We start from the raw sequence: 27,904 nt of genomic DNA, 5'->3' as shown, positions 1-27,904 counted from the left end.
TGACTTTATATGTGGACGGTCTATACCTTACTGGCACACGGCTAAGTTGCGCTATAGGTAATGCGCCAGATTATCTTTAATCTAGGCTTTGTACTTACAAGGATGCACCAGCCGGCGCACTATCCGTGTGAAGAGCCTAGGAAACTGCACCAAGGTATCAATTCATCAGCGAACTTCTTCCATTAGGATACTTACAAGGTGTGGTTTTGCAGAGAATAATCTACTCGAAGATCCGAAGAGGCCAGTCTCTTCGTAGAGGAAGCAACCACGTTGACCGTGTAGTAAGGAACGATGGAGTGGCATACCACCCCTGTTGAGCTACGACCGCCTGGATGTCATTCTTAACACTGGGACGTGTACCCCAATGTCTGCCAGGCCGAAATATGCTTAGCACAGCTTTGTATATCAAGGCTCCACGAGTGTACCATAGAGCTTGGGCCATTCAGGCAGGCTGTGGCCTTTGGGCTTGAACTCAAGACTGAAACACTAGCTTGGGAAGACGAGAGATTCGACGACCTTCGAGTGCGAAAGGAACTGGCGTCTGATGAGCTAACATTGGGACATTCTCGCACCCTTTGACAGCAGGCAAGCTGCTGTGAGCACGAAGTAGAAAGATATGGCGGGGCTGCCGGACTGGACATGTGAAGTGGCTTGAAACTCCCGTTCCACGTTCATGAACCCAGCATCCGCATAACATCAATGAAGCTCTATACTCTAGACTATTTTGCCGAGCAGTCTTTGCCCATCCCAGCGGTTTTTTTTGTCATAAAGTATGCCATGGCAAATTACCGAGCAGGAGTATCATTTAATAGAGACCGGTATAACACATCTTGATTTAAGGTAGGTAGAGCCCAGATAACGGATGAATCAGTCGCGCGACACTGCTTTCGGTGACAATTGGCGGTCATGATCCGGGCCCCAAATGTTTAAAAGACGAAGAGCTTGGTGTCTGAGCTCGGTCTATGTTGAGATATCTACATATGCTGACCCGAAACGGTACCGTGTGAGTGATAGGGAACCCGCTAATCCGACCCTGGTTGTCAGCCCTGTCCCCTATTGTTTCGAGGAACAGTGACCTTTAGTGAACTACGGTGTAAAGCGAGGACCTATCACCTTAGTTAAACGACTTGCACAGCATGGACTGCGGTGGAGATGGTCCCAGTAGATGACTGGGTCTAGGCGTATCACGGATAGGAGTTCCTGGGATTCCTTTCCAGAAGGACTTTATAACCAGGGTGAGACCGGGGTTCACAGCCTTCGGCTTCGCGATGCATGCCACTGTTACGCGGTGTCGGAGTCCGGCCCGAATCTCGGCGATCCGAAGGCTGTATCTTCGGTGTTGGGGGTAGCTGATCCCGGAGGAGCTTGAGCTCTGAGGCGAACCATCAGACGACTCTGGTGAATGACGTGCCAGACGTCTCACAGACATCAGGCAATGGCACGGAACTTGAGCAACCGAACACGCCACTTGAGGCAGGTGGTTCTTAATAAGCAACCGCAAGGCGCGAAAGTGTTGAATTGGCATCCTCATTTCCATCGGTGCCGAGGGCTCCACTAAAATGTGATTCAGGGGCAAAAAAAAAAAGAGGGCGCCTCGTACGACGGGTTGCTACTACCTCCGAAAATGGGTCCGTCACGCTCGGTGGGCAGTGCCTCAACTCAATCTCAATTAAAGAAAACATTTCAGACTCAATCATCGAGGCTAGCAAAGGCAAACTCTCGCTCAACCACCAGACAAGACCATCACCAAACGCGCGCATTGCCTCGCCATGGACGCCGCTCTTGAGATCCTTGACCCTTTGGTCTTTGACAGGGCCTACGCCTACTTTCACCCAGCCGTAACGGCCCCTAACGCCACGGAGTCGCTGTCGTCGGCTGTCTACGAGTCGGCATGGGCACGCGACAACATCCTCCGCCAGTGCACCTCGATCCTTCTGATCACACAGATTGGCGCCTCACTACTGTATTTCATCTTCAGCGCATTCTCATACTACTTCATATTCGACCGTCGCCTTGAGTACCACCCACGTTTTCTGAAGAACCAGGTGCGCCAGGAAATCGCATCGTCAATGTGGGCCGTGCCTTTCATCAACATTCTCACCCTGCCGTGGTTCCTGGGCGAAGTCCGTGGCAAGAGCTTCCTCTACAGCAATGTCAGCGACTATGGCTGGACATGGATGGCCGTCTCGACAGTCCTGTTCATTATCTGGAACGACCTGCTCATTTACTGGATTCACCGTCTCGAGCACCACCCCAGCGTGTACAAGTACATTCACAAGCCTCATCACAAGTGGATTAGTGAGTTTGCTTCTCACGTTCATCGCATGCTACAAAGCCTGACCTTTTTAGTGCCCACGCCCTGGGCGGCTCTGGCGTTTCACCCTCTTGACGGCTATGTCCAATCTCTGCCATATCAGTCAGTTCCTCTTCTACAAAGCGCAGCCTAAACCGGCGTGACCTAGTACTGACCATTCGATCAGCGCCTTTGTGTTTCTCTGTCCTGTGCAGAAGCACCTGTATCTGATTCTGTTCATCCTCGTCCAAATCTGGACCATCTTCATCCATGACGGCGACATGATCTCCGGCCACTGGCTCGAGAAGTACATCAACAGCCCTGCACATCACACGCTGCACCACCTGTACTTCAACGTCAACTACGGACAGTACTTTACATGGGCTGACAACGCGTTCGATTCACACCGTGCGCCCCGTCCCGAACTGGATCCTCTGCATGATGCTCTCAGGGTCATGCGTGAGAAGGGCCTCGTCGATGAGAAGGGCGAACCCATCCCTCAGAGGAAGAAGGACGACTAAAGGGCTTTCAACTGAGCACCGCGACGACGTTCCGAAAGACGGGGCGACGTGACACAATTCTAGAGAGAGAGAGAGAGACAGACCGCGCGGAAAAGCGGACACATGGTAATTCAGCATGCTGGCATGCCTCGGATCGACTTATTCGATGGCTTGGAGCCAGGCTCATAAGGGGTTTACTATTTTTTAATACATGTTAATATGATACCCGACTTTGACAATGTCATTGAGGGAATAACGAATCGAAATACTCAAGCCAAGCAAGACCCCCCAATTTTCTCCGCGGTGATGACAGTTTGACGATGGAAGCGGAGCTGCTGTTTGTGACGGTACCGGGGCTGGCCTATGCAAGGGCTTGGCTGGGGTCGCGTTGGAGATCCAGGCAAAGGTGGTACCGCCTTGACCCAATTGCTAGTGCAGGGCAGGCCACGCACGGTCGGTGCACAAAGTATGTGGTACGTCATGTCATCGAATGTCAGTCGCGACCTGACTGACTACCTCCCCTGCCTACCTTTCTCGCTGCGTGCTTTCTACGGCCCAGTGGCTAGACTTCAACAGTTCAACATCACGGTGACTTGACTTGACACGAGCACGGGTTTGGCGCAGATTCTATTGGGCTGACAATGGAACTCAACCTGGCATAGGTCTACCCAGTCAGAGTCTAGTCCCACAGTCGTTTCGTTCCCTCGCACCCTTGCTGGCACAACCCCGCCGCAATGCCCGGCATCGCTCGCAAGGTCGTCATTTGCGCGGCGATCGACGGCCTCATCGTACAGCCTCTGTCCTCCAAAGGGCAGCGCCCTGCGCAGCCCGTCCGCATTGGATATGGTGACGGTGCCATTTCCCCAGCGCCGCGGGATCAACTCCCTGATCTCACCAAGCCCAACGCCTCGTTCGAGGCTTTTGGTGTTGTGGGTGTGTTGACATTACAAGAGCTTCCCTCTCTGAAGCAGGCGTCTGACCTTCTCTCTCTCTCACACAGGCCTGATTACCCTTTCAAAACTGAATTTCCTCATTACAATTACCCGTCGACACCAGGTCGCTCAAATTCTAGGATTTCCTATCTACGTTGTCACCGAGGTTGCGATTACACCATGCGCCTCTCGCCAGGAAGCCGAGGATGCCGTTCTTCGGACCTCCGTGCAGCTGCAGACCCGTACTGATGATACGGACACAGAGGATTCGGACAGCGATAGTACCATCGAGTTAATGGCCCACGCTGTCGATGAGGTCGACGATCAGACGCAGTCAGAGGGCTCCATCTCAGCAGGCGTTAAGAGCACCGTCGCCGAAGACGTCATGAGTCGTAAGGGGGGCTATGGTCGATTCGCCCAGCGCTGGTTCAGCAGCTCCGGCTGGATGCAGGGCCAGAAACGCAACGCTGGCTGGAGCTACACGACGACCGAGTTGCCTCGAGCTTCGATGGACCAGCGCCCGGACCTGGAGCCCCCGGCGGCATCGAAGGTGCCTCTGGAAGAAGAGGACGACAGAGTCAACGAAGCAAAGGCGTCTTCTCTGCTTCCCAAATTGCTCCGAACTGCGCAAATTCTTTACGGGTCATCTAGGAGCTTCTTCTTCTCGTACGACGTAGACATAACCAGGCACTGGGCGACTCGAGCACAATCTCCATCTGGTGAGCTGCCACTATACCGTCGCGTCGAACCTACATTCTTCTGGAACCGAAATACTTCTCAGCCATTCATTGATTCCGGAAACGATGCGCTAGTTCTCCCACTCATGCAGGGATTCGTCGGGCAGAGGGAGTTTACCATGGATAAGAGCCCACCGCAGCATGACGAAGACGCGAATAACGCACTGGAAATGTCAAACATGTCTGCTCCAACATCTCCGCCAGGGTCGCCCCCTACAGAAGCGATTCGCGGCTCCCTGGATCTCCGGGGCTCGGAAAAGAAGTTCCTGATTACGGTGATTTCTCGGCGGTCCATTAAGAGAGCCGGCCTCCGATATTTGCGCCGCGGTATTGATGAGGATGGCCATGTGGCCAACGCTGTTGAGACGGAGCAAATTCTGTCTAACTCTTCGTGGGATCAGAGCTCTAAAATTTACTCGTTCCTGCAAATTCGCGGCAGTATACCCCTATTCTTCACCCAGAGCCCGTACTCATTGAAACCTGCACCAGTCATACAACACTCCACAGAGGCAAACTTTGAAGCCTCTAAGAAGCACTTCGAGCGCCTTCACCGAGAATATGGTATGCTGCAAGTGGTCAGCTTGGTGGAAAAACACAATGTTGAGGCTACAATCGGCAACGAATACCAGCATACTGTCGCGAAGCTAAACGAAACCGTCTTCAGCGATCATACTTCTCAAGTCCCGTTCGAATGGTTTGATTTCCACGCAGCCTGTCGTGGGATGAAGTTCGAAAACGTCAGCCTCCTTCTGGATGCCATGAGGACCAAGCTTGATGAGCTTGGGAGCACTGTCGAAAAGGATGGAGAGCTGTTCCTTCGCCAACGTGGAGTGCTTCGGACAAATTGCATGGACTGTCTCGACCGGACAAATGTTTGCCAGAGCTCATTTGCAAAGTATATGCTGGAATCACAGCTCAAGGCTGAGGGATACGATCTGAGCATGCAAGTAGACCAGCAATCTGCATGGTTCAACACGCTGTGGGCGGACAACGGAGACTCCGTGTCGAAGCAGTAGTAAGTCGAAACCCGTGAAAGCAACTTACACTCGTTGAACTGACGGTTCTCTAGCGCTTCTACGGCAGCCATGAAAGGCGACTACACACGGTACAAGACTCGGAACTACAGAGGAATGCTCAATGATCTTGGCTTCTCATTGACAAGATTTTATAACGGGTAATCTTGTCCAAGGGCTATCTCGGAGATCTCGCTAACACAACATGTAGCATGGTTAATGACTATTTCAGTCAAGCTGCCATTGACTTCCTCCTTGGCAACGTCACTTCCATGGTCTTTCAAGAGTTCGAAGCTGAAATGATGACGAAAGATCCCGCCATGTCGATGCTCAAGATGCGTGAATCAGCTATCGAATTATGCCAGAAACGCGTCATCTCAGACCAAAAAGAGGACTTTGTTGGCGGATGGGTCATGCTGAGCCCTCCAACGTCTGACGTTGTCAAGTCACAGACACCCTTCGAAGAAGTGATTCTCCTTCTCACAGATGCTGCCCTTTATCTCTGTCGCTTTGACTGGAAGCTTGACAAGGTATCGTCGTTCGAACGCGTCGACCTCGCGCATATCGTGGGTATCCGCTTCGGCACTTATATTACATCCACAGTTTCGCCTGGTCACACCGACGAGAGTAAAAACATTGGGTTCGTGGTGTCATACCAGCCTGGAAAGACTGACATCCAACGCACAAATACTCGTACGCTTTCGAGCAACTTTATCAAACAACCTGGTCAGGTCGAAGAAGAGTCATTGGCCGCGGTGGCGGTCGACGAGCCTGCGGCGCTCTCGGGGCTGATGGGACTGCTGTCCGGTCATCGACCCAAACCCCAAACACCGACTCGAAAGCTCGCCTTCAAGGCGCCGTATTCGCAGTCGTCGGCCGCGGTGACGGGTGAGGGGCCACGCTTGAGCGAGACACAGCAGGTTGTGAGTATCTGTGCTGATGTCGAGAGACTGGCCTTCAAAGCGCAGCCTGGAAAGGACGTGCCTGGAACCAAGAGCATCATCGAGAGGGGTGACATCATCTCATTGGAGGACGCACAAGCAAACACGACGATTTTAGACCAGCTGAGCCACTCTATCAAGAGGCTTGTTTGGGCGTAGTGATAGCCGAGTGGTGGGAAAAGGGCGGTCAGAGAGCCTCGCTGGGAAGAATCATATTGGCATGGCAGTACGCATCATGGGACTCTGATGAGTCTTTCGTGGAACGACATGAAGCGCGTTGCTCTACCCTTTTTGCTCATTGCTTGCTTTGCTTTTCTTTCTTTATTTTTTTTCATGACCTTATAGCTCGATAGAGGTGCAATTGATACCGCATGTTCTCGAGCGGGATGGGATAGGTCACCGACTCGGACAGGCGAAACCAAACTGAATCCTGAGAGTCAATCTTGTCCCAGTACCGGCCGCCTGTGCTTTGCGCTGATTCCCTCTGCTCTGGCTTCAAGAGGCAGTGATCAATCAGCCAGTGCATGGGATACTTCTTCGACTCCTTGCCGACAGCGGCCTCAGAGTAGCTCCCCGGGCTATCAAGTACAAGAAGCAGTGAGCCTTCGGGAACGGTAGCTGTGAGATTCATGAGAAAGGCCGTTGTCTTGCCGATGCCTCCTGTTGTGTAAAGCTCGTTGAGAGTGAACAGGAGCGTGACGAGGAAGGGGTTTCCGTCGCCATTCGCCGTTCCGAATCGACTAGCAAGCTGGTCGCGGGACATGGTGAGCGCGTTATCATGGGTGAAGGCGGAGGAAAGAAGGCTCGGGTCGACGAGGGCCGCGTTGGTGGCCTTGGCAGCGGCACTCGCATACTTGGACAGGGCTGGCAGGGTTGTGAGGCTCCCGTGCAGGGCCTCAACGACGGGACCCCAGGGCGCCGAGTCGACGAGGTCGATGGTGCCCGTCAGGGGTTCACCGTTGTCCTCGGGGGCTTTGGGCGCGTTCACCATGTGGAGGTAGGCGGCGAAGGCGGCAATCTCAGCGGCGCCGCCGCCGAACGAAACCACCCTGAGGTTCCTCTTTAAACCTTCGGGCCCCCCCGAGACCTTGGCGTCCTCTGCAGACGCCTCCTCGACAGGCAGCATAAGGGCCTCGAGGTGCTCTGTCAGTCCGGTCAGCGCGGCGGCGTAGGCCAGGGCTCGGGTCGGACTCCAGCGAGCGGCGTAGGCGTCGAGGAGCGCGGGGCGGGCGTTGGAGAAGGCGGCGTCGAAGTCACGGGCGAAGAGGGCAGCCTTGATCTCCTGAAGCAGTGGTGTCAGGACGAAGGCATCGCGATCCTCCTCTGTTGCAGCGGCGACGAAAAGGTTGGCGAAGGTATTGCGGAAGATGTCCAGGATGCGCTGCTGCAGAACCAGGGGGAGTTCTGGAGTGGTGGGTTCCTCCTCTGTTGTCTCAACGGATGCCTTCTTGGGCTTCGTTGTCTTGGAGAGCTTCTTCTTTGTCCAGGAAGGCTTTTGACCTGAAGGCGCATTTTGCGATGGGTGAGATTTTTTGCCGGGCATAATGTTGATGCTGGCTGAGTGAATGTGTGAGTATCTTCTTACGTGACCCGCTGAAGGAACTCTGAAATGATTTGGATCTTGGTTCAGTTCATTCGGTGCAAGATCAGATAGTCAGTATTGAAGATCCTGTAAGAAGATACAAATTTACTGGTTGGGGTGAGGCATTGTGGGATATTTCTACTGCAGGCTACAGCGCGGTTTGCATGATATACGGCAGGCCTCTAGTACATTGTGCATCAGTCAGACGCCGTGCCTACCTACGTTAGTTACCCTGATAATCAGAGCCAGTCAAATGGGCTCAGCAGCCAGAAATCCGCTGTACAAGCATTCCAACATGTTCCCGAATCCGCCTGGAGGTATCATTCAGATGTCGAACAGGATTTCTGGCCCTGGACGCCTTCTCCCGACCAGGCTCGGCCGGGTTGGGTGATTCGTTGGGCTAAATAGACGTGTTCAACCCGAGAGTCTTCACCGAAGGCCCCGCCTTTCGGACAGACTCGCAAATCCCATTCGCGCGGTTAAATTATCCGCCGGGTGTGGCTAATTCACTCAACACACAAATGGGCTTGGGGCCAGGCCTGGCTGAAGCCATCGTGAGGTTGCTCGGCGTATGGACGGAAATGTGAGCGAGCGGACGAGTCCCGGTACATGCGCCGCAGTGAGGAAGTCCCGAAAGCACGCACAGGATCTGCAGGGGTCCTAGCAGTAAAATGTGCCCCCCTAGTAACCTTCGCCTCCGATGTCGACGCGATAGCCTATCGAAAAGCCAGCCCTGTGATGCGACGATATCCGCGGACGAACTGGCCTGGCACTGCCCATATCTTCGGGTGGGATGCCACTCAGGTCGGACGTCAAAGAATCGCCACAGAATTCTCTTCACACATTGTAAACCCCCCCCCCCCCCCCCCCCAGCTCGTCATGTTTCTGCTTGACTCTGCAGATGACGTACTGTCTAGGCCGTTCGTTCGTGGTTGTCGATACCTTGATGGAGCCTCTGCGGAGTTACCATAAACCACATACCTATACAACTGTGCCAACTCTTAAGGTGGTGGAACAGTGAAGAAGATCTGGCACTGACTCAAAAGGAGGAGCGATGACATAGCTCGGACCGCCGACAGCGGGGAAGAGTGGCACTGGTATGGGCCGGACACCGGACACGCTGGACCTAGGTGGGGGGTTTGGCTGCTTGCCGTTAACGTTTCGGCGGCCTACTCGCTGGCTGGTTGCTGAGTGAGCTAGCTCCCTTGTTGGCCACCCGGTAAGGTCGGTGATGTGAGGACAAATCGCCGTGGAGTTGGTGTGCACGCGGAATGCCGCCTCGAGTGCATAGCACTAATTTTGTTCCTCGACACTCTATCGACCACGGTCAATCGAGCTCAGAGGCGGCCAATGGTGTCGTTAGCACACGAGGCTGGTGTGCAAGATGGCCAGAGAATAGGGAGATAACAACAGGAGATGTGACGGAAATGTCAGACCCGTCGCGGGCGGCTGGCGGGCATCGCGGAAAAGACGCACCCAAGACGGTGAGGTGGATGAGCGCTGTTCGATGGCATTTACGTCGAGTGGATGATATGATAGCGCCGGCCCCACCAGTCCGAGACGGCCTCAGCGTCTCGAAATGCGTGTTGAGGGATTGGGGGGGGGGGGGGGGCGCGAAAATGTGCAAGTACGAGCTGGGTGAATGAGAAGTCAGCTAGCCAGCTTTGTCACCGTAACGTGCTTCGGACGCCATTGACCTTGGTGGGAGGAGGGTGATCATCTCGCTCGCTCGCGCTCTGCTCTTCCCGGCAGGCGTTGCTCAGTGGGCAGTGGCACTGCACCCCCACCATCATTCTGCCCCTCCTCCACCCCTCCACCCCTCCTTCCCAACCTATCCACGGCCCAGCTAAATATCCTTCCAACCTACCTACCCGCGTAATCTCTCATCATCTTTCCTGCATCACCAATTCTTCCGTGAAGTATCACATTTTTTTTTTCCCATTTGAAGCTTCATTTTTTCGAGGCTCTCCAGAAGAATACCGCAATCATGGGCTACACCGATCAAGACTGGAAGGCGATCAACACGATCCGCACGCTCGCCGTGAGTTCCTCCCCCTCCCAACTCGACCCCGCCATCCTCGATGCCCCGCCGTCGTCACACATCGTCACCGCGCGGTCCTTGTGTGGTGCCGACGAAAGCATCGCAGCGAACCTTGCAACGCTCAATTCCTCCGCGCGGACCTCCAAATACTGATGTGAATTCGTTTCAAGGTCGATGCCACCTTTAACAGCAACTCGGGCCACCCCGGCGCGCCCATGTAAGTTTCTCCGTCGACATTCCTCCACACCTGGCTGAACAAGCATCACTGACAAGATTCTTCACAGGGGTATGGCGCCCGTTGCCCACGTCCTGTGGAAGAACATCATGAAGTTCAACCCCAAGAACCCCAAGTGGCTCAACAGGGATCGCTTCGTTCTCTCGTATGCTGGTTCTGCCCATCCCCCCATCGCGCCTCTTCTAACTTTCTGCCTTCAGCAACGGCCACGGCTGCATGCTCCAGTATGCGCTTCTTCACCTCTTCGACTTCGGTCTGACCATCGACGACCTGAAGGCCTTCCGCGTAAGTAATCCCGTTCGACCATCCATCGCTGCTGCATCACACACTCACACCTGTCTTCAGTCCGTCGACAGCATTACGCCCGGCCACCCCGAGGCGCACGACACCCCCGGTGTTGAGGTCACCACTGGCCCTCTCGGCCAGGGTATTTGCAATGCCGTTGGCCTGGCCATGGCCCAAGCCCACACTGCTGCCACGTTCAACAAGGATGGCTTCAACCTGGTTGACAACTACACTTACTGCTTCCTTGGTGACGGCTGCCTGATGGAGGGTGTCTCTGGCGAGGCTTCTTCCCTCGCTGGTCACCTCCAGCTCGGCAACCTCATTGCCGTCTGGGACGACAACCACATTTCCATTGACGGTGACACCAACGTCGCCTTCACTGAGGACGTCATCAAGAGGTACGAGGCGTACGGCTGGCACGTCGTCTCCGTCTCTGACGGTGACAACGACCTCGAGGGTATCGAGGCCGCCTTCAAGAAGTGCCAGGAGGTCAAGGACAAGCCTTCCCTGATCGCTCTGAGGACCACTATCGGCTTCGGCTCCAAGCAGCAGGGCACCCACGGTGTCCACGGCTCTCCCCTCAAGGCCGACGATATCAAGCAGCTCAAGGAGAAGTTCGGCTTCAACCCCGACGAGAGCTTCGCCGTCCCCCAGGAGGTCTACGATGCCTACAACAAGCACGCTGCCGAGGGTGCCGCCGCCGAGGAGGAGTGGAACAAGCTCTTTGCCAAGTACGGTGAGAAGTTCTCTGCGGAGCACGCCGATCTCGCCCGCCGCCTCACTGGCGACCTCCCCGAGGGCTGGGAAAAGAGCCTGCCTGTCTACACCCCCGCCGACGCGGCTGTTGCCTCTCGTAAGCTTTCTGAGATCGTTCTCTCCAAGGTTGAGGGCGTTCTCCCCGAGCTTGTCGGTGGCTCTGCCGATTTGACCGGCTCCAACCTGACCAGGTGGAAGGAGGCCGTCGACTTCCAGGCTCCTCAGACCAAGCTCGGTGACTATGCCGGCCGCTACATCCGCTACGGCGTCCGCGAGCACGCCATGGGTGCCATCATGAACGGTCTTGCCGCCTACGGCACCATCTTGCCCTACGGCGGTACCTTCCTCAACTTCGTCTCGTACGCTGCCGGTGCCATCCGTCTCTCTGCTCTGTCCCAGGTCCGCGCCATCTGGGTCGCCACCCACGACTCGATTGGTCTCGGTGAGGACGGTCCCACCCACCAGCCTATCGAGACACTTGCCCACTTCCGCGCTCTCCCCAACTGCATGGTCTGGCGCCCTGCCGACGGCAACGAGACCAGCGCTGCCTACTACGTCGCCCTCACCTCCAAGCACACGCCTAGCATTATTGCCCTGTCGCGCCAGAACCTGCCCCAGCTCGAGGGCTCTGTCCTGGAGAAGTCTGTCAAGGGTGGATACGTGCTGCACGAGGAGGAGGGTGCCGATGTCACCCTTGTCTCCACCGGTTCCGAAGTTTGCATCTGTGTTGATGCCGTCAAGGAGCTCAAGGAGAAGCACAACATTAAGGCTCGTGTCGTTTCCATTCCTTGCTTCGAGGTCTTCGATGCGCAGTCCAAGGAATACCGCCTCAGCGTCCTGCCCGACGGCATTCCCTCTCTGTCCGTTGAGGTCATGAGCACCATGGGCTGGGAGCGTTACACGCACGAGCAGTTTGGTCTCAACCGCTTCGGTGCCTCCGGCGCTTACAAGGACGTCTACAAGGTATGTCATCGTCTTTGTCCTGCTGCGCTGTTCGGAGCTAACAACCGCTTTAGAAGTTCGAGTTCACTCCTGAGGGCATCGCCAAGCGCGCGGTTGCCACCATTGACTTCTGGAAGGACGTTCCCAACATCCGCTCCCCCATCAACCGTGCGTTCCAGCAGCTCATCTAAGCAATTGATTCGGGAAAGGATAAGGATACCAAGCGTTCAGAAAATTGAGACATGTGCTTTGATGATGCCACGTTGGACGGGAATCGGGTAGATGACTTTTTTTTCATACTTCGAGATAGAGGAACTGAAATGAAAATGATGATTTAGCAAGCTCATAGCGTACCGGCAATGGTCATCGGGGCGTGATTCATGTATTTCCATTAAGTGTCGTGATGGTCATCTAATCGTCCAATTCATTCGGACTGTCTGCAACAAACAGACCCCAAGTAGCTTTCCAAGGCATTCGAGGAGGCATGGTGGCCACCCTGTCACATTTCTTCGTCCTTGCTTCTTCCTGTCTCCGGATGCGCGTTCGCAAGCCCGCCAAGCTCAACATGGCATTTCAACCACTTTCGTCGCTGTCGTAGCGCCTGTTCTCCTCGACGGTCCACTCGCGCTGGACTTCCCTCGCGACGCGCTCCAGTCGGACGGCCGCGCGCCGGGCCTCGAGCGCCTCCTCGGCTGTGCCGGCCACGACGAGGCCTATGAGCATGGGCGCCGCGTCGGCGGCGGACGTCTCGAGACCGTCCTGCGCGCTGCGACTGTGAGGAGCTGTCTGTTTCCTCTTGGCGGGAGGCGTAGCTGCTGCTGCTGCTGATGATGCTGCGCGGCCCGAGTCGCGAGTGTGCGGCCTGCTTCGCGGGGGCGGGACACCGTTGGGACGGGATGAGGTCGTGGCGGTGGCGGTGGGGTCGGAGCCGGAGCCGGAGCCGGCGCTCGAGAGGGTGACGGCGGCGAGGAGGTCTGTCGGGGGCGCGAGGGCGGAATGGGCCAATGTCGAGGGGGACGGGTCGGCGGCGGCGGCGACGGCAGCGGGATTCAGGGAGGAGGAGGCTGCGGGCGGCCCCGTGACGACGATGCCGCCGGCGCCGGTGGATGGGGAGCCGGCGCGACGGGGGGATGTCGCCGAGGAGGCTATGCGTGCCGCGGTGGGGGTGTGCGCGGGCGAGGAGGACAGGGCGGCGGCTGGATCGAGGTAGGAGGTCAGGACGACGGGGGCGCCGGGGCCGTGCTCGACCATGAGGCGCTGGGGGTGGCCCAGCGCGAGGCGATGGGCGGCGGCGTGGGCGGTCAGGGAGGTTGTCGCGAGGGACGTCAGGGCCTCGAGCTGGGTGTCTGAGCGGGCGGATGTGAGGATCGGGTGGAGATTGCGGTCGGAGAGGTGGAGGGAGAGTGTGGGATGCTGCGAGGGTAGAGAGGTCATGTTGGCGGCCGGTCTCTAGCGATGGTCGTGGGGTGTGAAGAGGGTTCGATGGCCAGGAGAAGAAGCAACCCTCTCGCTGGTCAGCACCGGGGCGAGGTTGCGAGCAGTCGGACTGAGAGTTCTGCGCGGCAATCGAACGAGGAGACTGTTGGAGCGTAGAAAAAAAGCAGTGCGGCAAGAAAGCAGTACGGCAGAGGAGAGAGGCGAGACCAAGGGGGATGAGCTCGGGAGATAAGGGAAGGAGGAATGAGGAAGGAGGTGGAAGGAGTGGAGGCAGAAGGTCGGGCGCAGGATGACGATGGTGCGATGATGCTGGAGAGCTAAGGTGCTAAGGTGCTCGGTGATAGGTGCTAGGTGCTAGGTGCTAGGTGTTGGGTGCTGGGTGCTGGGTGCTGGGTGCTGGGTGCTGGTGCTCGGTGGTCCAACGGGAGAGCTTGCATCAAATGACTCCTGGCGCAGGAGCAGGTACCGACCGACCCCGCCGATTTACCCCGCCATCAGGGACCAAGGGTGCTGCTGCTGCTCCTGTACTACTACTCCTGCTGTTGCTGCTGCCAATACTACTACGTATTTGGACGTGGCTTGGTTTGCCTGCATGAGAGAATCGGCGGAGGAGGTTGCTTGTCCGTGTTGCTCGGATGCCCTGCCAGCAGATCTCCCACGTTTGGGATGGACGTTATGTTATGGTGGAGTGGGTATGGCGTGTTGTGCATCAGACTACGAATGGATCCGGCGTTGACAGATCTCACGAAATCTGGAGGCGGCTGAACATGACACACAAAGGCCAATTGTGAGGTGACTGGTGGTGGAAATGGCGGAATTTTGGATGGAAATGGGCCGGTATGTACTTCTTTTTTTTCCCACCACCCGCCCTCCCAGGTCCATCTGAACAACACGAGGAGGCAGCCGGGGAGAGCTCAGAAACCAGCCCCCCACCCCTGAGGCGGCGTAGCGTGCCGGGCGGGGAACGAACGATGCCCCAGTAGTGCTCGTGCTCACGTAGCTATGACGGTGGCACGGCAAATGCAGATGCATCCAACGAATCGAGGGGTGCCGACGCGGGAGGGGAGGGAGAGGAGGGCTGTGGCCGTGGACAGCTGCAGCTGCAGCTCTGCAGAAGCAAGAACAAGCGCAGAGAGGGGCAAGACGGTTCGAGCCAGGGTCAGAGGAGCCTGACCTTGCTTTCGACACATGCTACTGCAAAGCCAATTGACGGGCCCGCCGTGCGGTCGTTTGTCGCGCCAACAAGCAAGTCGGCCCTGGAGACGATAAGCTGGGCGACCGGAGAAGTGAACGCGGAGGCGGACGCACCACCCGCGCGCGGGGGGGGGCACGCCGATGGGGACCGATACGGTGTGCCCGCCATCCCCGTCTGAGCTGCCCTGAACCAATTGGTCCTCCGCGAGAAAGGTTTGGGAATCGTCGAATCCGTCAGTCCTGACCGGCTCTATGGCAATACCGCCTCGCAGCAGTGCCGGTGACAACCGAAGTCTGTGGGTGCAGAAGCGTGCCTACCACATGGCTCCTAGTTCGTGTCAGCAGTCTGTGTCTCGCAAGGTTGGACAGAGGTGCTCGATGATGAGAGGTATAGGCTCTGCAGACGGGAGCTCGTCGTGCGGCCAGGCCAGAGACACACTGCGTCTCGATCTGGCAGTCCGGTACCGTGTCTGAGGTTTTGAGGAACAACCAGTTCGTGTGGTCCGAAGCCAGTGTCACTGGCGCATTGGCGAATGCGAGCAGTGCCGAGATAAGGCAATGTGTTGCTTGCGGGCTTGTGGCTACGATCTAGAGCCTTGTCGCAGCCCAGCAGCTCTCCCACCCCGGCTTGTTTGTGTCACTTGCAGGCGGCACGTCGAGGCACGCTGCAATGTACAGCTGTCACTCGACAATGACGGTGAGCGCTGCAGGCAGGCAGGCAGGCAGGCAGGCAGGCATGATGAGACTGCTGGGAATGATTGCCAAGGTCAATGGTAGTGAAGCTGGAAGGCTATCAATGAGTGAACGAACAGATAAAAGGCTCACTTGACGTTGAAACTGACGTTGGTGAATGACGTTGAACTCGGACGCCCTGCCACAGGGGAACGAGTCCAGCGATGATCCCCTACCGCTTAGGGGAGGAGGCGCCGCTGATGTACCCGGTACCGCCTCGCTGCCTGGGTCGCTCACCACATGGCAGGTACCAGTTCAATCGCAGCCAGCCATGCACAACTGCAACCCTGAGCTGTCAAAGGGACAGCTATCACCAAGCTCCCTAGAATGAGGGAGGGCCCTTCGACATCCACAATACCACCAACACCAGCTTGTCTCATCACGACAGCCAGCATACACACATTCCCTTGCCCAACAAACAGACCCGACCACATTCAGCACATCTGCAGCATGGCCGACGACGAGAAGACAAAGGCCGAGAAGCTTGCTGCCGCGAAGAAGCGCGTCGAGGCCATGAAGAAGAAGAAGAACAAGAAGGCTGCTGGGTCGTCCAAGACGAAAGAGGAGGCAGAACCTGCTGCTGCGGCCGAGGCCGAGGCCGAAGCTGCGCCTGCCGAGGAGAAGCCGGAGGAGAAGGCTGACGAAGCTGTCGAGGAGAAGAACGAGGAGGCAGTCGAAGACACCAGGCCCGATACAGAAGAGCCCAGCACCGAAGACCGTCCCGCGTCCCCATCCCAAGCACAACCCTCACTGGCCCAGCAGTCCAAATTACGATCAGCTTCTTTCCGCAAGGGGTCCATATCCACCGGTGTCACCGGGCCTCTGTCGCCTGGCCCGTTCAGCCCCGATGGCGAGTCGGCGACCGACATTTATCGAAAGCACGTCACACGCATAGAGGAGCTGGAGAAGGAGAACAAGCGGCTCGCCAAAGACGCCACGGAATCGGAGAAGCGATGGAAAAAGGCTGAGGAGGACCTTGCCGACCTGCGTGAGGAGGACGGCGACGCCAGCGCGAAGCCGCCTGCGTCGGACGAACAGGTCGACCAGCTCGTACGTCTATCACGGGCAGCCTGCTGCCTTGTTTTTGCCGCCCCATCCACACATGTTGCTGACACGATCCATACACACAGAAGTCTGAAATCGCGGCGCTCGAACGCCAAAATTCCCAGCTCCAGCAGCAAGTCTCCCGGGGCACGGCACGTCATGGATCCTCCCCGTCGTCCACCACGGGCTCGCCGCCCGCCGTCGCCGAGCTTGAAGCCCGCCTGATCGATAAGTCAGCCACGATCGAAACGATGGAGCTCGAGATATCCAAGCTCCGCGCCCAGCTCGAGCGCAGCACCTCGGACCGCGAACAGATCCCCGCTCTCGAAGAGCGGGTGGCCCGCTCGGAGAAGGCCGCCGGCCTCGCCCAGCGTGAGCTCGCCGACCTCCGCCGCAACCTCGACCGCACCGCCGAAAAGGCCGTCCGCGAGGGCAGCGAGCGCACGAGCGCCGAGACCAAGCTGCGCGCCCTCGAGCACGACCTCGCCGACGCCATCGCTGCGCGCCTCGAGGCCGAAAAGAAGGCCGACGGGCTGGAGAAGAAGGTGGCCACGCTGACGACGCTGCACAAGGAGCAGGACGCGCGGTCGCAGGCGATGCGCCGCGACAAGGAGCGCGCGGAGAAGGAGGTCCTCGAGCTCAAGACCAAGGTCGAGACCCTCGACGCCGAGGGCGCGCGCCTCCGGAGCCGCAAGTCGGCCGAGGGCGGCGGCGGCCTCGACGACGACGGCGTCGACGAGCTCGAGAACGAGGAGCGCCTACGCCTGGAGAAGAAGGTCCGCGAGCTCGAGAGCGAGAACCACGACCTGCGCCGCGGCCTGTGGCAGGACAAGAGGCGCCAGCTCAGCGGCGGGCAGGATGTCGCGAGTCCCGGGGGCGGCTTCCAGGACGTCGACCTCGGCGGCGCCTCGCCGCTGGCCGGGCGCAAACACGGCCAGCACGGTGGCGGCGGGCTCGGGGATTTCTTCCAGAGCGGCATCAACGCGCTCACGGGCCACGGCGGCGACGAGGACGGCTTCCTCGAGGATGACGATATAGACTTTGATGAGGACGCGTTCCGTCAGGCGCAGGCCGACGATGCCAAGGCGCGGCTCGAGCGCATCAAAGATATCAAGCGCGGGCTCAAGAACTGGGAAGGCTGGAGGCTGGACCTAGTGGAGATCCGCCGGGGCGGGGAGGAGGGCCATGGAGAAGTGTTCGAGGTGTAGGCTACCTAGTGTCTTGCCTACATTTCATGAACCCTAGTCCGTGGACAGAGCCTTGGCTATGTACTGTGTATGATGACACGCTTGGTCGAATGGTCTCTTGTCTCTGTCGCGCCAGTGAAAATGTGTATCGCTTCGCCCTGGGAACATTGCCTAGGACGCGATACGTTGCCCAGCTCGTCGTCACTTCATAGACTGCAATGTCCGCATGTTTGTGTGTCATCGCAGCCCCCCTCCGTCACAGGAGGGGGCGTGTCTTGTTCGCTACTCAGGGGAGATGGTCTAATCGTTACAGCAAGTAAAAAAAAACATGTTATCCGACACGGGACAGGCTTCGCCAACGCGGGGCCTCCATCCAAAAACAAAGTGCTGAACCAACCCAGCCGCCGGCCGGCCAAACCCATACATACAAGATTGGTGTGTCTGCAGGAGAGAAGGGGGGATATCATTGCGAAGCCAGATGCCGTCCTGTGCCAGTTCGCCTGTCCACCAAACGCCTGGCCCTAACACAGCCGGAGAGAAGAGACAGAGAGAGAGCGGGGGAGAGGAAAAGAGAGAAAAACAAAGCATTAAGTGTAGTGTGGTGGCTCCTGCCGAACCATCCCTCGCCAGAAAAGTGAGGGAGAACTGTAAACGCCATGTCCATGCATCGTTTCGTGAGGGAAGAAGAGATTTGCCTTTTCCCCTGAAAGTCTAATAATTGCCGCTTGGGTGATCGCGGCAGTGCTGGTGAGGGGCGTTTTCATAGAATCGTGGGGGAGAGTCGAGAGGTGGATATACAGAGTCGCCGGGCGGGATGTCCTACATCATGGAAGCCGTGGGGGCGTTCAAAACAGACGTGTCGACGCCGAGGCCAGAAACATCAAGATTGCCACCGCGCAGCGTCTCTTGCAACTCAGCGATCTGCGCCATCATGGCAAGGCTGTGCTGCGACTGCCGGTCGATCTGGTCACGCAGCTCCTCGTTCTCCATGCGTACGCGCTTGATCTCTTCGCGCAGATCGTCATAGGGGTCTGACGCCGAGTTCTTCCGCGAGCGCTTGCGCTTCTGTCCGGCCTTCTCGCTGTCGCCATCGCTGGTGGCAATGTCGTCGCCGATGGGTGTCGAACCGTCCTGCGTGTGTACTCGGCGGAGGTGCTCATTGAGGTTCTCTTGCCGCGAGAAGCCCTTGCCTGTGTGCCTCTTGCAGTTGGGGTGTGGGCAGTTGACAGTGTTCTTGGGACCGCCGTGCTTCCCGTGGACCTCGCGCTCGTGTCTCAAAAGACCTCCGGAATAGGTGAATCCGGGCAGCTTCTCACAACCCTCAGCGGCGCATCGGTACGGGCGTTCGTGTTTGTCCATGTGCTTGCTAGAGAAGGGAGTAAAACGTCAGCATACCTCTTCCCCAGACACACAAAGAATAGGCGCCTTCGGCCACTGCTTACCTCCATTCGCACTTGCGACCGAAGACCTGTGTGTCTTCGGTGCATCCAGGGAACGTGCAGTAGAACTTTCCGTCTGCCTGCTTGTGAACCTCGCGATCCGGCTTTGGTATACATTTGCTGCGCAGAGATGATGCGCCATGATCCAAATCGTCCTTGCCGCCGTTCGAGGGTACAGTTTCGGGCATCTGGGAGGCTAGGGTCGCCATGGTCGGAGCGGGAGGCAGCGTGAGCTCGCCAGCATCGGTAACCAAAACTCCATCGCCACCCAGCGCATCAGATATGATGGAGCGGTCATCGCCGAGCATCGAGGCTGATGGATTGTAGGCGTCTAGGCCAGAGACATCGGGCGAAGCGTATTGAAGACGGGTATCAACGTCATGGTCCTGGTCGGGATCTCCGATCGGGGGATAGGAGGGGTCGTGCATGAAGCTACGAGGCTCGTAGACAACACTCATCATGACGGGCCACCAGGTGAGGCTTCTGTCTGCGTGATGACGATGCCGTGAAAGGTAGGGGGGATGGTTGCGCGTGTCGCGTCGGATGAAGCTGGAGATGATCCAGCTACGATGAAGGCCAGACCAGTCTGGAAGAGTGGCTGAAGCCAGGAAGCGAAGGAACGGTGATGAGGTCAAGGTCGTGGTTGACAGGGCTCGTGGGATAATGTTCTGGAGCTCCAACAATTGATGGAGATCTGTCTGGGGTCTGGAGTAAGGCTTGCTGACTGGCAGGTGCAGGGTCGAGGCTGGGTTTGCCTGAAAAATCTGGTGTTGACTGGCATGCGCTGGGACTGAGCCACAATGGATAAGATTTCTAATCACGGAGAGATGAGATCACGTGATTTCGCGCCACCCACCCGTATGCCGAAAGCTGAAGTGTGCTCACAGAGGTGGATCGAGGGACGCTTTTTTGTGGAACAAACTCTCTTTCTCGCAGAGCGAAGCAGGAGCTCTTATCAAGAACTCGAGAATTAGGCTGTCAGCGCCTTGCTGGTCATCACGAGCCTCGCACCTACTACGCCGTTGGAACAGAGCGTGTCACGACTCGGCGCTGGAGCGCTGGCCGTGACTCACGTAGCCGAGCTTGCCCATGAGGCCGCCTTGGCTGGCCGTCTCTGCCTGATCCTCCGCCTAGCTGAGATTCAACATGCGGCGCGTGACCTCTTCGCAACGAGGACTCGAGGACTGAGCACATCGCAGTGTGGCAGCCTATGGTATTGTTAGCATCCGGCCCCCGCGAAATTTTCTGAAGTGCCTTACCTGCCTGCAAGGATCTGGAGGCCGCCTTGCCTGTTCTGCCTATATCCCTCTGTGAAGATGCTCGCCGTTGGTATAGTTTGCCGGTCGATGCTGGAGGGGTGCGGTGAACTCGATGCACATTGCGATGCATGAACGGGCACGCTATGGCTGCCACGAAGACAACTTGTCAAGGTCGAAGATCCAGGCTGATGGCGATGCCTATGGTCATCAATGCGCATGCCTGAGGCGAACAAGCAGTGCCAGAGAAATAGGTTGGTTCATTTTGTCTCTTGGCCGAAGAGAGCTTCTTTACGTGATAGCTGTCGCCTTGCCCGGAAACCCAGGCCAAGAACGCCAAAATAATGGCCCGCCTGAGGCATGATTATGTGTGCCTAAGACACCATCACCATGGCCAAGGGGGGGACCCCGGCTGCGTGAGCCTCTCCCACAGCAAAGTGCAGAGACGGTATAACTGAGGTGAGGCCAGAACAAAACAGGGACGTGGCAGCTGCTCACGAAGCCGAGAGGGTTGATATGCATCCAGCGCCCGTGAGGCCTCGTTCAGTAGGTCAGACACGCCACTCAACACGCAGATGAAATTACCATTCAACTCTGAAGCCCATCTGTTGCAACGCCGTTTTACAACAAGAAAAAGCCTTATGACCGAGGTCGTGTGTTGCCAATGGCCCCGGTGTACCATGGCACGAGGCGCGGTGAGTCGACCCGAGGTTTAGGTGATCTCTCGGAGGTCGGCCAGCCCCCGCCCTTGTCTCGGACCTGGGGACAGAGAAACAAATGTGGAACCGAACAGAGCTCCGGGTTGATAGCGAAGAAACAGGCCTAAGAGTTTTTATTCCCGGGCCAGAGGAGGGATTAAAGCTCGCTCTTGGACGTCTTGGCAGGGTAGCCTCGGGGTCTGGCCCGGTGGCCATGACTGGATAGCGTGTGTTGAGACGTGGGACTTGAACAGGCGGCTGCCGAGCGCGAGGGGCCATTGGCAGAATCTGTTCAAGATGGAGCCAGCGCGCAGTCGGCGAGGGGCATACACTCCTGGTGAGGAAAGGTGGGATGGAGATGCGAAGGTGTTGGGGCGTTTGGGGTGCTTAAGCCGAGCTGTGCTGTATGTTCTGGCCACCCACTGTGCTGTAGCTGCTGTGACTGCTGTGACTGCCAAAGTTTAAATGCTCTCGGGCTCCGCTCCACGACGACTTCATCCTTTTTTTTTTCTTCCTTCACAGTATCGTGACTCTCATCGATTTGTCTGACTTCATCAGACCTCGCCGTCCTGCCCCCTTCTCACCTCCAAATCACTTCACATTCATTCCGCTCACGGGTCTCGTACCTGCTGAAACGAGCCCTGTTCTGCCACTTCACACAGCACCTTCAACAGGATCTATCTGCTTATCTGCTTGCCCGCAATATCAATTTGGAGTGGCCAGAAAGGACAACAGCACGCACTTCCATTGCTTTTAAGTCCAAGTATGGCTGACACACCAAACCCGTCGAGCGTTGTCGACAAGCATGTAGACGATTGCCGTTCCAATACTCCTGATCTGGGGGATCAGGAGCAGTCGGCAGGCTCGCAGCGTGGACCCGACGAGGAAGACTACGACCTTGAGACGGTCGAGCGTGTATACAGAAAGCTCGACTTGCGCATCATCCCAGGTACGTGCAATCCATCTGCAGGCCCTGATGCAATGAAAATTGTTATCTGACAGAAAATTATAGCCTTTTGGTGTCTCTACTTCTTGTGCTCTGGCCTTCGCTCGACCATTGGTATGGCACAGACGATGAACCGAGAGGACGGACACGATCTCATGACCGTCTTGAACCTCACGCCAAAGGACACCTCCACCGCCTTGGCTCTGTTTTATGTCGCCTACGTCATCTTTGACTTTCCCTCCAACCTCGTCATGAGCAGGCTCAGCCCTCGTGTTTGGATGGCCCGTATCGTCATTGCTACTGGCATCATTGGCGCCTGCTTCGCTGCTGTTCAGGCTGCATGGAGTCTCAAGTCAGTTTATACACCGACGCAGCCCTTCTATTCGGACCCAGAAACTAACGTTTGTTTCAAGACTGCTTCGCTTCTTGCTCGGTTTCGTCATTGCAGGCATGTGGCCCGGCATGTCCTACTACCTGACCTTGTTCTACCCCCCTTCGCGTACCGGCAAGAGGATCGGCATGTACTTTACCGCAGCTCAGCTTTCGGCTGCCGTGGTCGGCCTCGTGTCAGCCGGCTTCCAGCTCATGGATGGTGTAGGAGGCCTCGTCGGCTTTCGATGGATGTTCCTTCTGTATGGCCTCATTGCCATTGTTCTTGGCATCTCGCTCTTGTGGTGGCTGCCCGACCGTCCCCTACCCCCTGGCCAGACACGCACCCGGAACAGCTGGTTCAAGTGGCTGCCAGCCAGTCCTGAGGCTTTGCAGGGGCACGATGCCGTTGTTCACTACCACGACCTTCGCCGCGTGTACAACCCTCGCCCATGGACCTACCACGATCTCCTCCAGGTTCTCATCGACTGGCGCCTTTGGCCTCTTGTCTTTATGTACTTTGGCGTTGTTGGTGTCGGCATTGGCACCCAACTGTACGGCTCTGTCATCATTGCCTCCATCGTCCCGGATGCCTCCAGCGTTGAGGTCAGCCTGCTGTTCGCTCCCATCTGGATTGTGAGTTCATTCGCCCACTTCTGTACTCATCGTAGGCCCCTGACTAACATGTCTGTAGATGGATTTGATCGCAATTGTTCTCATTATGCCCCTCTCGGACCGTTTCCACCGCTACCGACCTTTCATCTTCTCCGCCGCCGTCTGCCTGCAGATTGTTGGCCTTTTGGTCGTCACGTTCGCCCTGGACAATGGCTGGGCTCGCTACGGTGGACTCCTCATGGTCGGCTTCGGGCTGGGGCCGACTGTCCCCAACTGTATGACATGGGCCAATGAGATTTTCCAGCACCGCCACGGCGAGGTCGGTGTGGCCGCTGCTGCTGCTCTCGTGTCTGGCCTCGGCAACCTCGGCAGTATCGTCACCACTTATGCCTTGTACACTGGATGGCCTGAAGACGCTGCACCTGGTCGTTACAGGTACCGCAAAAGCAACTTTGCCATGATTGGCATTCTCTGCCTCAGCATCGCCAGCAGCTTCCTCATGATGATCCTCCTGCGAGTCTGTGGAAACGAGCGCACCAACAAGATCCCTAGCGACAGCGCTAGCGAGTTTGAGGATGGTGCTGCCAGGCGTGAACGCCAACAGAGGGGCCTCGGCAAGATCATTCCCTTTGGCAGGTCTCGCCAGGCCTAGTAGCATCATTACTTCAAACGGCGGTAGACCTTCGTCTGTAGGTTCGACAACGACAACAGACTTGCAGGCAAAGAAGACCTACCGGACCGCAGCCGGCGATTCGACCGTCGGCCTCGATTTTCCTACTTCACATTCTGGGAAACTGACTTCTCCCCTTTGACTTTCTGCATTTGCACTTATAATATCGGTACTACACTCTCCTCACCTGTTGCGGTATGCCTTTTCATTCGAAATGAGACACCAACTACTTTTCGACAGCAACAGTGCTTCTACGCCATTGCTGGGAATAGGCGTGCTTGACTGGAGACGGCGGCCGGCGAAAACGCTTCCACGCTATCGCTTTTCGGGTCCGTCTCGGGAGAACAAAAAAAGGAAAGGAGAAGCCGCCTCACTGAGGTTGTAGGCGGCTTTGCGATTTTTTGTTTTTGATTTTTGGTCGCTATGATACCCCATATGTGTTTGGATACGTTGTCTGTTCGAGGATGATCGGCGGCGAAAGTGCTTCTACGCCATCGCTGGGACGGCGTATTGGACCGAGTACAGTGCCGGCGACAATGCTCCGCGCTATCGCTCAGGCCTGTCTCGTGGGCATTGCTTTCTTGCGGCTCTGGTTTTACAAGAGCTCTGTTTCTCTCTATCAACCTCCTGAACCCGCATCTTGCCTCCGGGGTGGGGTTCACTTGGGGGATGCAAATATTTCAGTCGAGAATATATTTGATGTTCCCCAACAGAAGGCTGTTGTCGTGAAGAAGTGTTTCTCGAGTGGAAAAGGTCGCCAACCAGGTGAAACTGTCTTCTCTGCGAAGGAGGGAGAACAGCTGGCACATGTGGTCTCTCTTGAGCATCGGCACTGTCCAAGCCCGGGGGGTCCTGTTGGGCAGTGTCGCGCGCCAGGACCGATGGTGGATCCAAAGGATTCTGACACAATGCATCATGCTATTCAGCCCTATGACAAGCCTTGAGCTTGCGGTCTTGTCGGCAGGGGCCTGCTACGAGAGTCCTAGCTTCATATTGCGGTGCGTCTTGGGATGCGATCCATTTTCTACTTGGTGCTGCGCCGAGAAATATGGCTTCTTGCTGGTACCTTGGTCGCCTTGGGTGGTTCCAGGCAGCATGAGGTAGGGGCAGGCAGCCACATCAGAAACGTCCAGGCACCCACCCACAGGCGATTCTTCCACAAGCACATTGCTCATAACAGCAGATTCATCGTCTTGTCAATTGACTATAAGACGCAGCGCGCATCCAGGAAGGAGTCTTGCCCTTGCCATCCAGAGCATCCAGCCAGCTACCTTGCTGCACGAACAATACCCCGCGCGCCGCACTCACCTTCCAATGTCTACATCAACAACACCCCCCCTTCCCCACGATCCCAAGCCCCACGTCCCCTACCTCACATCGTACGACTCCCTCCCCGTCTCTCTCCCCGCCGACTTTCTCACCTCCGCGCCGCCCAAGACCGTCACAGCGTCCCCCATAGACTGGCCCTCGACCCCGCTCCCCGAATGGCAGGGCCGCCACGCCACGGTCCTCGACAACGTCCTCACGCCCCAGGAGTGTGCGCTTCTCCTGGCCCTCGCCGAGCGCAGCGCCACGGACCAGTCCCGCCCCTGGCAGCCGGCCATGGTCAACATTGGCGCCGGCCGCGAGGTCCTGGAACCCGAATACCGGAACAGCGACCGCATCGTCTGGGACGAGGACGAGGTCGTGCGTCGGCTCTGGGCGAGGGTCCGGCTCGCGCGGCACGCCGACGGCGCGCCGTTCTTCGCCGACGAGGGGCCCCTGGCGGGGGCGGCGGGGGATGCCGTGGACGGCGGGTGGCGGTTCTGGGGGCTCAATCGCAGGATGAGGTTCCTGAAGTACGGGCCCGGGCAGTTCTTCCGACGTGAGTACTTCCTCTGCTTCGCGTCGTCTACCGCCGTGGAGCGGGCGGAAGGCGAGACGCGAGACTGACGAGACGACAGCACACTGCGATGGGACGTACGAGGAGGCCTCGGGGGGACGGCATCTGCGGACGTATTACACGGTGCACTTTTACCTCAACGACTCGGTGCAGGCTGTTGGCGATGACGCCGGAGCGGATCTCAAGGGCGGCGCGACATGTTTTCTTTCGTACGACGAGAAGAGGAGGCTCGATGTCGACCCCAAGGCGGGGCGGGCGCTTATTTTTCAGCACCCGCGGATGTACCATGCGGGCGACGACGTTTTGGCGGGCACAAAGTACACGATGCGGACAGAGATGATGTATGAGCTGGTAGACGGTGTCGCAAAGGACAAAGATGATGCGGAGCTGGCTTGAGATACAGCTGTGCAAGATATGTACAGATAGGGGCTTGCTGGGCAAGGAAACTGGGGAAAAGGGCGGTATTGGCAACGGCATGGATGATGCTGATAGCCGTGGTCCATCACAAACGATCCAGCGTCAAGATGTCATCTGGTGTTTCCTCCCCCGCGTCAAACACATCAGCAAGAGAAGACTGAAAACAGTTCAAAGTCGCGCTTGCTCTCCCGAACGAGCTCCATCAGCCTTGTTCGCGCCCACCCTCTTCACGAAGTCGAGCACGCGCGTGTAGTAGTCACTCGTCTTGGAGTGGGCGGCGAACATGTAGAAGCAGTGCGGCATACCCTGGTAAGTCTGGAGCTCCGTGGGGACGCCCTCGGCCTGGAGGCGTTCGGCGTAGGCGATGCCCTCGTCGCGCAGAGGATCGAGACCGGCAACCTGAACAACTGATGTTTTTCGTCTACATCAGTAACTGGTATCAAAGTACAAAAGTGCAAGAGGACTCTGTACTCACGCGCTGGAGGCAACCCCTTGAGCGTCTTCGCCAGCAAGGGCGAGTGATCCGGGTGCGGCTGGGGATCTGGCAGGTAGAGGTCCAGGAAGAACTCCATGCGGCGCGCGCAGACGACGGATGCATCATAGTTCTGCTGGTAGCTCCCGTACTCGTACTTGTCCGCCGGGAAGAACTTGGGGTGGCAGGTGACGGGGAAGTTGAGGATTTGTCCCCGCACACCGGTCATGCCAGCATCGCGGGCCTTTTGAGCAATGACGGCGGCGATACCGCCCCCTGCAGAGCCGCCGATGAAGATGATGTTCTCGGGGTCAGCGCCGAGAGAGACGGCGTTCTTCTTGGCCCATTTTGCCGCATCCCAGCTGTCCTCGATGGCATAGGGGAACTTGAACTCGGGCGCCCTAGTCCTTGTTAGAGACAGACGCGTCTTCTCAACCGGCCAGGTTGTTCGCAGTGGACAAGGTGACTCACATGCGGTAATCCACGCTCACGACAACCACGTTTCCCAGTCCCGCCATGAGCAAGCTCTCAGGCTCCTCGGTAGAGTGTCCTCCAACCGCCCATCCGCCTCCGTGAAACCGAACCGCCAGGGTCGCGCGGTCAGTCGTCGGTCTTTTGCTTTTGTACATCTTGACTCCGATCTGTGTGCCATCCCGCACGGGGATTGTGCGCATCTCGGTCACCACATCGACGCCCTCCAAAGGGCAACCCTCGGGTGCCGGGGGCGGAGCCATCCATGCGGCCTTGAAAGCGTCCATGTCCAGGCCGGGCTCCCACATGGGCGCGACTGCGGCGTCTGTTGCATCCTTCACCTTGGCAAATTCAGGGTCAATCGTGGAGAGATGTCCGTTCTTAGGGAGCGGTTTGAAGTTGGGATCAAGGGTCACATAATCTGCCTTGGACTTGAGTTGAACCATGATGGGCGGACGGGGAATGGTGTCGACCTGAGGTGCTCCAAGCTCCTTGACACGCAGAGATGTACTGTTGAACGATATGTGTGTCCCGTCGTCGAGATGGAACTTACAGAAGAAAGTAGATGCGATCGACAGGATGATGCATCGAGGGACAAAGGAGCACACGCGGCACTCTTGTATCACGGCGGCACGAGCATGTCTTCCAACATACAAGTCAGGCCCGAGAGGACAAGTCCCCTGGCACTAGTCATGAACAACGAGTTGTTAGGTGTTGTGGGGGCATGGCGTCTGGGGAAGATGGCAAACGGGAGGTTCCTGCGGTGTCCGGAAAACGCTTGCCAGTACTTGTTGTCTCGGTGAAGATATACACCATCA

The 27,904-nt window shown here is 57.3% G+C and overlaps 10 protein-coding genes across 10 annotated transcripts; 6 read left to right on the top strand and 4 right to left on the bottom strand.

Annotated features, from left to right (window-relative positions):
* Nucleotides 1-1,769: 1,769 nt before the first annotated feature.
* D7B24_005153 (uncharacterized protein) lies at nt 1,770-2,814 on the top strand (the record flags this gene model as incomplete). The annotated part of the gene is made up of 3 exons (XM_028639312.1): nt 1,770-2,298; nt 2,350-2,416; nt 2,481-2,814. 3 exons carry the CDS (start codon nt 1,770-1,772, stop codon nt 2,812-2,814), a joined length of 930 nt encoding a protein of 309 aa, XP_028496354.1.
* A 713-nt stretch (nt 2,815-3,527) lies between these two features.
* On the top strand, nt 3,528-6,575 carry D7B24_005152 (uncharacterized protein; the record flags this gene model as incomplete). Its single annotated transcript, XM_028639311.1, has 4 exons — nt 3,528-3,726; nt 3,794-5,477; nt 5,532-5,636; nt 5,687-6,575. The coding sequence occupies 4 exons, from the start codon at nt 3,528-3,530 to the stop codon at nt 6,573-6,575; spliced, it is 2,877 nt and encodes a 958-aa protein (XP_028496353.1).
* A 172-nt stretch (nt 6,576-6,747) lies between these two features.
* D7B24_005151 (uncharacterized protein) lies at nt 6,748-7,959 on the bottom strand (the record flags this gene model as incomplete). Its single annotated transcript, XM_028639310.1, has 1 exon — nt 6,748-7,959. One exon carries the CDS (start codon nt 7,957-7,959, stop codon nt 6,748-6,750), a length of 1,212 nt encoding a protein of 403 aa, XP_028496352.1.
* Nucleotides 7,960-9,985: 2,026 nt separating this feature from the next.
* Nucleotides 9,986-12,448, top strand: TKL1 (Transketolase; the record flags this gene model as incomplete). The annotated part of the gene is made up of 6 exons (XM_028639309.1): nt 9,986-10,039; nt 10,210-10,256; nt 10,324-10,419; nt 10,475-10,559; nt 10,620-12,278; nt 12,332-12,448. 6 exons carry the CDS (start codon nt 9,986-9,988, stop codon nt 12,446-12,448), a joined length of 2,058 nt encoding a protein of 685 aa, XP_028496351.1.
* Nucleotides 12,449-12,830: 382 nt separating this feature from the next.
* Nucleotides 12,831-13,691, bottom strand: D7B24_005149 (uncharacterized protein; the record flags this gene model as incomplete). The annotated part of the gene is made up of 1 exon (XM_028639308.1): nt 12,831-13,691. The coding sequence occupies one exon, from the start codon at nt 13,689-13,691 to the stop codon at nt 12,831-12,833; it is 861 nt and encodes a 286-aa protein (XP_028496350.1).
* A 2,379-nt stretch (nt 13,692-16,070) lies between these two features.
* On the top strand, nt 16,071-17,872 carry D7B24_005148 (uncharacterized protein; the record flags this gene model as incomplete). The annotated part of the gene is made up of 2 exons (XM_028639307.1): nt 16,071-16,670; nt 16,751-17,872. The coding sequence occupies 2 exons, from the start codon at nt 16,071-16,073 to the stop codon at nt 17,870-17,872; spliced, it is 1,722 nt and encodes a 573-aa protein (XP_028496349.1).
* Nucleotides 17,873-18,670: 798 nt separating this feature from the next.
* Nucleotides 18,671-19,748, bottom strand: D7B24_005147 (uncharacterized protein; the record flags this gene model as incomplete). The annotated part of the gene is made up of 2 exons (XM_028639306.1): nt 18,671-19,217; nt 19,294-19,748. 2 exons carry the CDS (start codon nt 19,746-19,748, stop codon nt 18,671-18,673), a joined length of 1,002 nt encoding a protein of 333 aa, XP_028496348.1.
* A 2,261-nt stretch (nt 19,749-22,009) lies between these two features.
* Nucleotides 22,010-23,826, top strand: D7B24_005146 (uncharacterized protein; the record flags this gene model as incomplete). The annotated part of the gene is made up of 4 exons (XM_028639305.1): nt 22,010-22,193; nt 22,257-22,542; nt 22,604-23,195; nt 23,254-23,826. 4 exons carry the CDS (start codon nt 22,010-22,012, stop codon nt 23,824-23,826), a joined length of 1,635 nt encoding a protein of 544 aa, XP_028496347.1.
* A 1,332-nt stretch (nt 23,827-25,158) lies between these two features.
* Nucleotides 25,159-26,122, top strand: D7B24_005145 (uncharacterized protein; the record flags this gene model as incomplete). The annotated part of the gene is made up of 2 exons (XM_028639304.1): nt 25,159-25,708; nt 25,788-26,122. The coding sequence occupies 2 exons, from the start codon at nt 25,159-25,161 to the stop codon at nt 26,120-26,122; spliced, it is 885 nt and encodes a 294-aa protein (XP_028496346.1).
* A 189-nt stretch (nt 26,123-26,311) lies between these two features.
* D7B24_005144 (uncharacterized protein) lies at nt 26,312-27,532 on the bottom strand (the record flags this gene model as incomplete). Its single annotated transcript, XM_028639303.1, has 3 exons — nt 26,312-26,550; nt 26,619-27,016; nt 27,087-27,532. 3 exons carry the CDS (start codon nt 27,530-27,532, stop codon nt 26,312-26,314), a joined length of 1,083 nt encoding a protein of 360 aa, XP_028496345.1.
* Between the last annotated feature and the right edge of the window lie 372 nt (nt 27,533-27,904).

Source organism: Verticillium nonalfalfae (genome assembly GCF_003724135.2).
Source record: "Verticillium nonalfalfae strain VnAa140/NRRL 66861 chromosome Unknown scaffold_30, whole genome shotgun sequence".
Taxonomy (NCBI): domain Eukaryota; kingdom Fungi; phylum Ascomycota; class Sordariomycetes; order Glomerellales; family Plectosphaerellaceae; genus Verticillium; species Verticillium nonalfalfae.
Note: the sequence above shows the minus strand (reverse complement) of the source record. Positions and strands in the feature narration are given on the sequence as shown.